Below are 11,041 nucleotides of genomic sequence, written 5' to 3' on the forward strand. Positions count from 1 at the left end.
AATGGAGAGAGGAGAGGAAGACAGAGGAGGGAGAGAAAGACAGACACCTGCAGACCTACTTCACCGCCTGTGAAGCGACTCCCCTGCAGATGGGGAGCCGGGGACTTGAACAGGAATCCTTATGCCGGTCCTTGGACTTTGCGCCACGTGCGCTTAACCCGCTGCGCTACCGCCCAACTCCCGAAGATATTTTCTATTCAGGAAATTAAATCTTGATTCTGCTCTGAACCATGTCTTCTGCTGTTCTCTCTCCCCTCCCCATAAGTCGATGTTTAGTTAAAATTAAAATTATGATTTTTGCAATTACAGAAGCTGGATCTTCCACCTTCTGCATCCCACAATGACCTTGGATCCATACTCCTAGAGGGTTAAAGAATAGGAAAGCTATTGGGGGAGGGGGTGGGATACAGAGTTCTGGTAGTGGGAATTGTGTGGAGTTGTACCCCTCTTTTCCTATGGTTTTGTCAGTGTTTCCTTTTTATAAATAAATAAATAATAATAATAATAATAAAATTATGGAGTTACCATTTTGCTGAATCCTTTGGATGTTCCACACTCTTTCAGAGTGTAGCATTTTCTGTCAGATATTCTTGAACTCATTCTAAGCCCAGCCACTGTTGTTATGTCCTAGTCAGACACTTTTGATTCCTGAAGCAGTTTTATTTCCCTAGGGAACGAGGCATGAATACATTTCTGTTCCGACCACACTGTGGGGAAGCTGGTGCACTCACCCATCTCATGACAGCATTCATGATAGCAGATAATATCTCTCATGGCCTGAATTTAAAAAAGGTGAATGGAAATCTTTTCATATTTTTATGTTGGACCAAGAAGAATCCTTTTTTCTTAACATTTTATTACAAATATTTATCAACTTTGGAATAAAACTAGAGGGAAAAAGGAGTTTTGAGGGGTGTGTGTGTGTTAATGAAGTTTGTTTTACAGAGGTTGAGAGTTATTAAGGAAATTGCTCAAGATTACCTAGCTACTTGATGGCAGATATCAGCTAATGCAGATCTCCTGATTTCCATTTTAGTACTCTGACAAGGGATAATTCAGTAGTGACTTGGCTACCTTTGACTAATTTTTGCCAGATTTCTTGTTATAACATGTTTTAAAATGCCTCTTGTGCAAGTCAGAACTTTCTTGCACAGAAAAAAGACATTTCAAAGTGAAGTATTTTGTCTGAGACAAGCCATGTGACTGAGGCAATTAAAACCCAATCTGGCTTGACTCCATGCTTCTGAACATTTATAATCCCAAACAAACTTATTCTAAATAGGATTAAAAACTATTATTCTTATTTGATTTGGCATTTAAATATATATTTATTTGATAAAGACACATAAATCAAGAGGGAAGGGAGAGACAGAAAGACACTGCCTCACTGCTTGAGAAGCTTTCTCCCTGCAGGTGGGGACCAGGAGCTTGAACCTGGGTCCTTGCACATTGTGCACTCAGCCAGGTGCACTACTGCCTACTTTGGCATTTAAAGGACAAGTGGGGCTGGAGATACAGCATAATGGTTATGCAAAAGCCTTTCAAGACTGAGACTCTGAGATCCCAGGGTCAACCCCCAGCCCCACCATAAGCAAAAACGAGGCAGTGTCCTGGTCTCTTTCTCTCTCCCTCAGTATCTTTCCCTCTGTATCTACTCTTTCTCATAAGATAAACTAAATTAAATATTTTAAAATTTTAATTAATAACAAGTGGGAGGGGACCAGGTAGTGTCATACCTGGTTAAGTACTTACATTACAGTGCACAAGGACCTAGTTTCAAGCCTCTGGTCACCACCTGCAGGGGAAAAGCTTCATGAGTGGTGAAGCAGGGCTGCAGGTGTCTCTGTCTTTCTCCCTCTATGTCCCCCTCCCCCTCCTAATTTCTCTCTGCCTCTATCCAATAATAAATAAAAAATCTTTTAAAAAAAGGAGAGAAGGTGGCTGGGCGGCAGTGCAGTGATTTAAGCACACATGGCCTGAAGTGCAAGGACTCGCATAAGGACCCGGTTGAGCCCTGGCTCCCCACCTGCAGGGGAGTCGCTTCACAAGTGGTGAAGCAGATCTGCAGGTGTCTATCTTTCTTTCCCCCTCTCTGTCTTCCCTCCTCTCTCTATGCTATCCAGCAACAACAACAGCAATGGCTACAATAACAACAAGGGCAACAAAATGGGAAAAATGGCCTCCAGGAGCAGTGGATTCATAGTGCAGGTGCTGAGCCCCAGCAAGAACCCTGGAGGCAAAAACTAAACTAAAATAAAATAAACTAAACTAAACTAAAATAAAATAAAATAAACAAGTGGGAGGGACAGGTAGTAGAGCCCCCACTTTAGTGCACATAGTACAAAGAGCAAGGACCTGTACAAAGATTCAAGTTCCAGTCCCCGCTCCCCACCTGCAGTGGGGATGCTTCACAAGCGGTCAAGCAGGTCTGCATATATCTGTTTCTCTGCCTACAGAGTTATTGCTGGGGCTTGATGCCTGCACTATGAATACACTGCTCCGGAAGCCATTTCTTTTTAGATTTCTTTTATTTTATTTTTTGAATAGGACTGAGAAATTGAGAGGGGAGGGGGAGAAACAGAGAGAGACAGAGAGACACCTGCAAACCTGCTTCACCATCTGTGAAGCGCCTATCCCCTCCCCCCTGCAGGTGGGGAGTTGGGGGCTCAAACCTGGATCATTATATGGTCCTTAATCTTCCTACTATGTGCACTTAACCCAGTGTGCCACCTTCTACCACCTTCCTCCCTCTCTAACTCTTTTTCCCTTCGCAATTTCTGTCTTATTGAATAAAATGGAAAAAATGACCGGAGAGGTGGATTTGTAGTGGGGGCACTGAGCCCCAGCAGTAACACTGGAGGCAGAAAACAAACAAACAAGCAAACAAACAAATAGTAGTTCTGTTGAAAACTAAAGCTTGAGGTAGATCACATGTTTCTATGTCTCTAGCCTGTAGGCCTTGTTCAAAATCCTTAACTGTTTCTTTTTCATTTTTCCTTTTCAGAGTCCTGTGTTACAGTACTTGTTTTTCTTAGCCCAGATTCCCATCGCTATGTCGCCATTAAGTAACAACAGTCTATTTCTAGAATATGCCAAAAATCCTTTTTTAGATTTCTTGCAGAAAGGGCTAATGATCTCACTGTCTACAGATGATCCGATGCAATTTCACTTCACCAAGGTATACATATGGAATTTTGAGTGATAAAAATGTATTTTGTTTGATCAGTGTTTGCTACTAAGAATTTTAAAGTTAAATGAAGATGCGGCATTATTCTTCTTGGGCAGGATACATGTTTTTGCTTTTTAAAAAAATTTCTCAATTTTTTTATGTTTTACATTCCACAGTAAATGCAATAGTTTGTACATGCATAACATTTCTCACCTTTCCACATAACAAACAGTACAACCCCCACTAGGTCCTCTGCTATCCTTTTTGGACTTGTACTCTCCCCCCCCACCCCGGCCCACCTCAGAGTCTTTTACTTTGGTGCAATACACCAACTCCAGTTCAGGTTCTACTTGTGTTTTCTTTTCTGATCTTGTGTTTCAACTTCTGCCTGAAAGTGATATTATCCCATATTCATCCTTCTGTTTCTGACTTTTCTCACTTAACATGATTTCTTCAAGCTCCATTCAAGATGGGCTGAACACAGTGAAGTCACTGTTTTTAATAGCTGAGTAGTATTTCATTGTGTCTATATACCACAACTTGCTCAGCCACTCATCTGTTGTTGGACACCTGGGTTTCTTCCAGGTTTTGGCTATTAGATTGTGATACTATGAACATAAGTATACACAAATCTTTTTGGATGGGTGTGTGGGGTTCCTTAGGATCTATCCCCAGGAGAGGAATTGCAAGATCATAAGGTAGGTACATTTCTAGCCTTCTGAGAGTTCTCCAGACTGCTCTCCACAGAGGTTGGACCAATTTTCATTCCTACCAGCAGTGCAGGAGGGTTCCTTTGACTCCACAACCTCTCCAGCATTTGTTGCTGCTACCTTTCCTGATGTATGACATCCTCACAGGAGTGAAGTGGTATCTCACTATTGTCTTTACTTGCATTTCTCTGACAATCAAAGACTTGGAGCACTTTTTCACGTGTTTATTGGCCTTTTGGATCTTTTCTGTGGTGAATATTCTGTTCATATCCTCTACTCATTTTTGAATGGGGCCATTTGTTTTCCTGTTGTTGAGTTTGACAAGCTCTTTATATATTTTGGTTATTAGCCTCTTGTCTGATGTATGGCATGTAAAGATCTTCTCCCATTCTCTGGGAGGTCTCTTGGTTTGGGTAGTGGTTTCTTTTCCTGTGCAGAAGCTTTTAAATTTGATGCAGCCCCGTAGGTTTATACTTGCCTAAGTCTTCTTTGTAATTGGATTTGTTTCATTGAAGATGCCTTTAAAATTTATGCAGAAAAGAGTTCTGCCAATATTTCCCTCTAACTTTCTGGTCTAACATCCAAGTCCTTGATCCACTTGGAATTTACTTTTGTGTTTGGTGAAATAGAGTGGTTCAGTTTCATTCTTCTGCATGCTTCAACCCATTTTTTTTTTCCAACACCATTTGTTGAAGAGTCTCATCCTTCCCTATTTAATAGTCTGGGCACCTTTGTGATTAGATGTTCTTAGGTGGGGGGGGCTTACTTCTGGGCTCTCAATTCTATTCCACTGGTCAGTGTATCTATTCATGTTCTAGAACTAGCAGTTTTGTTTTTAATTTTTTTGTTATTTATTTTCCCTTTTGTTGCCTATGTTGTTTCTTCTTGTTGTAGTTATTATTGTTGTTGATGTCATCCTTGTTGGACAGGACAGAGAGAAATGGAGAGAGGAGGGGAAGACAGAAAGGGAGAGAGAAAGAGAGACATCTGCAGGCCTGCTTCACCACTTGTGAAGCGACTCCCCATAGGTGGGGAGCCAGGGCTTGAACTGGGATCCTTACTCTGGCCCTTGCGCTTTGTGCTACATGTGCTTAACCCACTGCACTACCACCTGACCCCTAACTGCCCAGCTAGCGTGGGGGTGCCTCTTCTTGGGCGCGTACTCTCTGGGTTGGAGAGAACGGGACCAGAGCCAGCCTGGGCTGCTACTCACTTAGCAATGTGAGAGAGATGACCCAGGAACAGAGCTGGTGGTGGTGAGGCGATTCAGTTCCTTATTGTTCAGAGAGCCAAGGCTTTTTAAAAGTCGGGCCCAGAAGTGGCAAGTTGGAAATGGAAATGGCTTGACATGGCTTGGAAAGGGGCGGAGAAAGGCAAAAGGGATGGGAAAGGTAGGAACTTCCTTAGTAACTGTGGTGAGGGTTTTAACTGGTAGGATTAATAATACCCTGTGGAGAATTCTGGAGGAGACCTTTCAGGCAAAACAATGATTATGTAGATAATAAGGGAGCAGGCCATTGTATCAGGAATGCAGGGTGCTTTGTGAGGCAGGGAGTCTGATAAGAGGAGGCAAACCTTGGGGGGTTGTGTCCCTCCTCGCTTGACCTCTCAATAGAAAGAGAGAGAGACTGACAGGATGGATATCCCCTCAAGTCAAGCCCTGCCAAGCTCAACCATATCCTCACAATTTCCCTACACCTAACAAGCAGTTTTGATTACAGTGGCCCTATAATACAATTTGAGATCTGGGAATGTGGTGCCTCCAGTTCTGTTCTTTCTTCTCAAGATTGTTTTGGCAATTCTAGGTCTTTTCTGGTTCCAGATAAACATTTGTAGCATTTGTTCTTCCAACACTATGTTGAATAATAATGGTGATAGTGGGCAGCCTTGTCTAGTACCTGATCTGAGGGGAAATGCTTCCAGTTTTTCACCACTGAGTATGATGTTGGCTGTAGGTTTGCTATATATAGACTCCACTATCTTCAGGAATTTTCCATCTATTCCCATTTTTTGTAGCATTTTGATCCTAAAGGGATGTTGTATTTTGTTAAAGGCTTTCTATGCATCTATTGATATGACCATGTGGTTTTTGGTCTTGCTTTTGTTGATGTGGTGGATCACGTTGATTGATTTATGTATATTAAACCAACCTTGCATGCTTAGGATTAACCCCACTTGGTCATGATGAACAATCTTTTTAATACACTGCTGTGGATACATGTTTTTAAAGATGTCTTTATTTTTTCTTGTTATTAAAAATTATTTTATTAGTAATTTAATAATGATCAACAAGATTTTGGGATAAGAGGGGTACAATTCCATACAATTTTCACCACCAGAATTCCATATCCCATCTCCTCCATTGAAAGGGCCTCTAATCTTTATTCCTCTGGGAGTATTGACCAAAGATCTTTATGGGGAGCAGAAGGTGGGAGGTATGGCTTCTGTAATTACTTCTCCACTAGACATGGGTGTTGACAGGTGGATCCATATCCCCAGCCTGTTTTTATCTTTCCCTAGTGGGATTGGGCTCTGGAGAGGTGGGGGTTCCAGGACATATTGGTGAGGTTGTTGCCCAGTAAAGCCAGGTTGGTATCATGGTAGCATCTGCAACTTGGTGGCTGAAAAGCATTAAGATATAAAGCAGGACAAATAGTTTAATAACAAGGAATCTAAAGATAAGAATAGAATAGATGATATTTGGGAAGTCTATTTTAGGTATATTCCAAGGGACCCATGACATTACTAATTTTTGCCTGGGCCTGTCAACTTACATATAGGTGGGCTAAAAGTATTGTCTGGAAAGATGTGTCTGAGTTGGGAATAGGACTAGAAAGCTGGATCAGGGCAGAGAGTAGCTCCCAAATATGGGAAAAGTCTATAAATACCATTAACTATAAACCCTATTAATCTCACCTAGGGCCCATGTCTATTCATATTTAGCACAGGAGCCTGTGTAACCTCTGCATCCCTGTTGGTCTGAGTTCATATTCCATGGTCATAGCTAGGAAAATTCCAGGCTGCACTCATTTCAGGACCAGTCCTCCTTGAGTGGCAGAGTATGTTGACCCAGCCTCCGTTTGGGGAGTAGGGCAGTTTCTACCATTGTTGTTCTCCATTGAGGGCAAGGTCTTGTAGAGGGTTTATGATGTTGTTCCTGATGGAGATGACCATCAGTGATGGTGAAGGGAGGGATCTGTTAGAGGTTTAGGCCCATCATATCTATGTGGGAATCCCAACATTCCCTGACCAGGTCCCTGGATGACAGGGGCCTGGTAGTGACAAAAAGGGTTATCATTGAAGTGTGCAGGTTTTTATCTCTTATCCAGCTAAAATACCTTTCTTTCTCTTTCCCTTTTACTTCCTTCCTTCCTTCCTTTTTCCCTTCGAATATATAAACACCTGAAGGAACCTCTAATGGAAGAATATGCCATTGCTGCACAAGTCTTCAAGCTGAGCACATGTGATATGTGTGAAGTGGCAAGAAACAGTGTTCTTCAATGTGGAATTTCTCATGAGGTAGATCTTGATTTGTTGTCCTTCTGAGAATAAGATGTGGTACATTGAATATTGAAACACTAGTTGGAAAAATACACTAATCCACAAACCATAGGCAGTTATTATGGACATAGAAATATATAGAAATAGATATTTTCTCTGCCCCTTCTGGCAAGGGAAATAAAATACTCTTGATTTCTCAGAAGACTGCACATTGAAGAATGAGGTAAGTGCTTTTAATGTTTTTTTTTTCCACATTGTCTCAATGATTAACATAAAGAAGGCTCTTTGTGAAGGAGTCAGTTATTGTCAATTTCAGGGTACAGAGCCAATACTTACTCTGCTTCCTTTTTTCCTTATAGGAAAAAGCAAAGTTTCTGGGCAGCAATTACCGTGAGGAAGGCCCTATGGGAAATGATATCCGGAGAACAAATGTAGCCCAAATACGCGTGGCCTACCGCTATGAAACCTGGTGTTATGAACTTAATTTAATTGCTGAGGGTCTCAAATCAACAGAACAAAATGAATAAAATAAGTAAATAAATTGCAATATGGATGAGATTTATTATAGAGTGTGAATAATAACAGTAGCCAGTTACTGAATCACTACTCTAAGTCAAGCATTGCATTAGCTATTGTTCCATTCACATGATTTAATTTTATTCTTTTCATATCTTTATAAAATAGATAGTATCTCCATTTAGGAGAAGATGAGTGAAGTCAAATTAATAACCTGCACAAGGTGGGGCACATGGAGGAACCTAGGTTTGTAAGACTCCAGAATCTCCATGACTTTTAGGCAAAACACTTCTTTCTTTAAATTCTTTTGTTATCACAAGAGCTTTGACTTTTTTTTTAATTAGTGATTCAATATTAACTTGCAAAATAACATGTCAACAGGGGTACTACTCCACCCTGTTCCCACCACCAGAGTTCTGAATCCTGATCCCTCCATTCAGTCTACTGCTGTTCTCCCAAGGTTGCAGACACGAGCTAACCATTATCTCTACAGTTATCTGTCTACATTTGTACATAATTGTCCTCTTTTCCTTTCAGGCCCAGTCCTCTGCCCCCCCCCCCCCGCCACACATAACCCTATTACTTCATCCAAATCTCTCTCTCTTTTTCTTTTTTATTAAAATTTTTTATATTTATGTATTTTACCTTTTGTTGCTCTTGTTTCTTTTTATTGTTGTTGTAGTTATTGTTGTTATTGATGTCATCATCATTGGATAGGAGAGAGAGAAACAGAGAGAGGAGGGGAAGACAGAGAGGGGGAGAGAAAGAGAGTCACCTGCAGACCTGCTTCCCTGCCTGTGAAGCTACTCCCCCTGCAGGTGGGGAGCTGGGGATTCGAACTAGGACCCTTCAGCTGGTCCTTTTGCTTTGCATGTTTAACTCGCTGTGCTACCGCCCGACTCCCACTCTCTCCTTGTTGTCCTCTCTCTCTGGTACCTGATGGAGGCTGACTTCATAGCCCTCTTATCCTCTTCCTCTTATTATTTCTCCCCCACTGGCAGTATGGGTCAGAGTTATTTTGGGGGTGCAGAATATAGAAGTTCTGGCTTCTGTAATTGCTTCTTTACTGGACTTGGGAGTTGACAGGTCGATCCATACCCTGGGCTGAGTTTTTTTAGGTAGAAGGAAAGAGACAGAGAGGAGAGGGAAAGATGCCACAGCACCCAGGTTTCCTCCAATATGGTGATAGACAGGATTTAACCAGGGTCACACACGTGGCAAAACAGGCATGCTATCTAGGTGAACTATTTTTGTTGGTCCATGAAAGCAGTTTTTAAAGACTGGGAAAAATAAAGCAAATGATCTGTCTTGAGAGTGAATGTAGTCTTTTAGTTAATATGATCAAACTTGCTTAACACTCCCAGGTCACTGAAAAGTTGGCCTTAGTGCCTGACTCTTCACAGTTCCAGGTTCAATCCCCAGCACCACCATGAACCAGAGTAGGGCTCTGGTAAACATCAGAGAGACAAACAAAAACAAATAGAAGACTGGCTTTCTTGGATAAAGACTCAGATAATGCACTTATCAGTTATTAAATATAGGGAAAAGTAATTTTACAAAAGGATTATTTTTTTCTTTAAAGATATAATTGACACTAAAGTTATAGCCAGTTGTAATAGCACATTTTAATGATTCCACTTACCAAAGTAAGATACACAAGGCTGGAGAGATACCATAATGGTTATATAAAAGACTTTTATGCCTGAGGATTCTAAGTCCCAGGTTCAGTTCTAGGCACCACCATAAGTCAGAGCAGAGCAGAGCTCTGATAAAATATAAAATAAAAAATCACACATATGCCTTTTAAAAAAAATGCCTGTTACTCAGGAAAAATTCGAATGAGCTAGACTACACTTCTACACATGCAACTGCATTGCCACCTAGTGGTTGAGCTGTTGCTTCAGTTAACATAATAGATAAATAATTACTGAGGGAACATCTAAAGTGTCAGGTAGTATTATAGATTGTAAAGGAATAAAGTTCTTTTTTTCATATATATATATGAAAGGAGACATTAACAAAACCGTAGGATAGGAGGGGTACAGCTCCACACAATTCCCACAACCCGATCTCCATATCCCATCCCCTCTCCTGATAGCTTTCCCATTCGCTATCTCTCTGAGAGTATGGACCCAGGGTTGTTGTGGGATGCAGAAGGTGGAAGGTCTGGCTTCTGTAACTGCTTCCCCACTGAACATGGGCATTGACTGGTCGATCCATACTCCCAGTCTGCCTCTCTCTTTCCCTAGTAGGGTGGGTCTCTGGCGAAGCGGAGCTCCAGGACACATTGGTAGGGTCGTCAGTCCAGGGAAGCCTGGTCGGCATCATGCTGGCATCCAGAACCTGGTGGCTGAAAAGAGAGTTAACATACAAAGCCAAACAAACTATGAACAATCATGGGCCTAAAGGCTGGAATAGTGCAGATGAAGTGTTGGGGGGTACTCACTGCAGACTATTGTGTACTTCTGCTTTCAGGTATATATTTTTTCCTGGTTTATGGGCACGTGTGAACATATGCTCTATCTCAGGGGACCTGGACTATATCTAGGTTTGGGGACTTTAAGGAATAAAGTTCTTATTCCTGTTCTCAAATAGTTGACATGTGAAGTTATAGTTTGTGATTACATACGTGAAAAGAGCATTTTGTAAAACATTTTACCAAACTGGGGAAAAATGCAATTCCTGCATGTATCAACACATTATATAAAAGTTGTAAGCATAAGGTGTGTTTCCAACATGTGTGTACTAGCGCAGTATAAGAGCCCTCTCCCTAGTTTCTGCAGTTGAAGTCCCGTTTGTGGTATTTTTTGTAAAGTCCCTTAAGGACCTTATTATTTTACCTTAGAATTCCTGTCATCACAACACATGCTAAATTAAGTATTTTATCCTTAGACCTAAAAAGACACAATCATTTTATTTTTTTTTATATTTTTATATTTCAGATTTACATGTCAACGGGTTTGAATCCACACCATTCCCACCACCAGAGTTCTGAATCTTCACTCTGACCACTGCAATCCACCACAGTTCCCCTAAAGTTTTAGACATGGGCCAACTATCTTCTCTACAACTATCTGCCCACGTTTATACATAGTTGCCTCTTCTTTTTCTGATTCAATCCTCTCTTTCCCTCTAAGCCACTCAT

At 41.2% G+C, this 11,041-nt stretch overlaps 1 protein-coding gene across 3 annotated transcripts in view; it reads left to right on the forward strand.

Moving 5' to 3' along the window:
* AMPD1 (adenosine monophosphate deaminase 1) overlaps positions 1 to 7,923 on the forward strand; it is a 43,059-nt gene extending 35,136 nt beyond the window's left edge. For 2 of the 3 annotated variants that reach the window (XM_007535592.3, XM_060201835.1), the window contains 4 exons: positions 672 to 792; positions 3,005 to 3,178; positions 7,288 to 7,398; positions 7,740 to 7,923. In XM_007535592.3, coding sequence (XP_007535654.2) covers positions 672 to 792; positions 3,005 to 3,178; positions 7,288 to 7,398; positions 7,740 to 7,907 — 574 coding nt within the window. In that variant the 3' untranslated portion in view covers positions 7,908 to 7,923. The remainder of the gene's footprint in view (positions 1 to 671; positions 793 to 3,004; positions 3,179 to 7,287; positions 7,399 to 7,739) is intronic. The other variant, XM_060201836.1, reaches the window with a different exon arrangement.
* The last annotated feature ends 3,118 nt before the right edge of the window (positions 7,924 to 11,041 follow it).

The sequence above is a fragment of the Erinaceus europaeus genome, chromosome 11 (assembly GCF_950295315.1).
Source record: "Erinaceus europaeus chromosome 11, mEriEur2.1, whole genome shotgun sequence".
Classification (NCBI taxonomy): Eukaryota; Metazoa; Chordata; class Mammalia; order Eulipotyphla; family Erinaceidae; genus Erinaceus; species Erinaceus europaeus.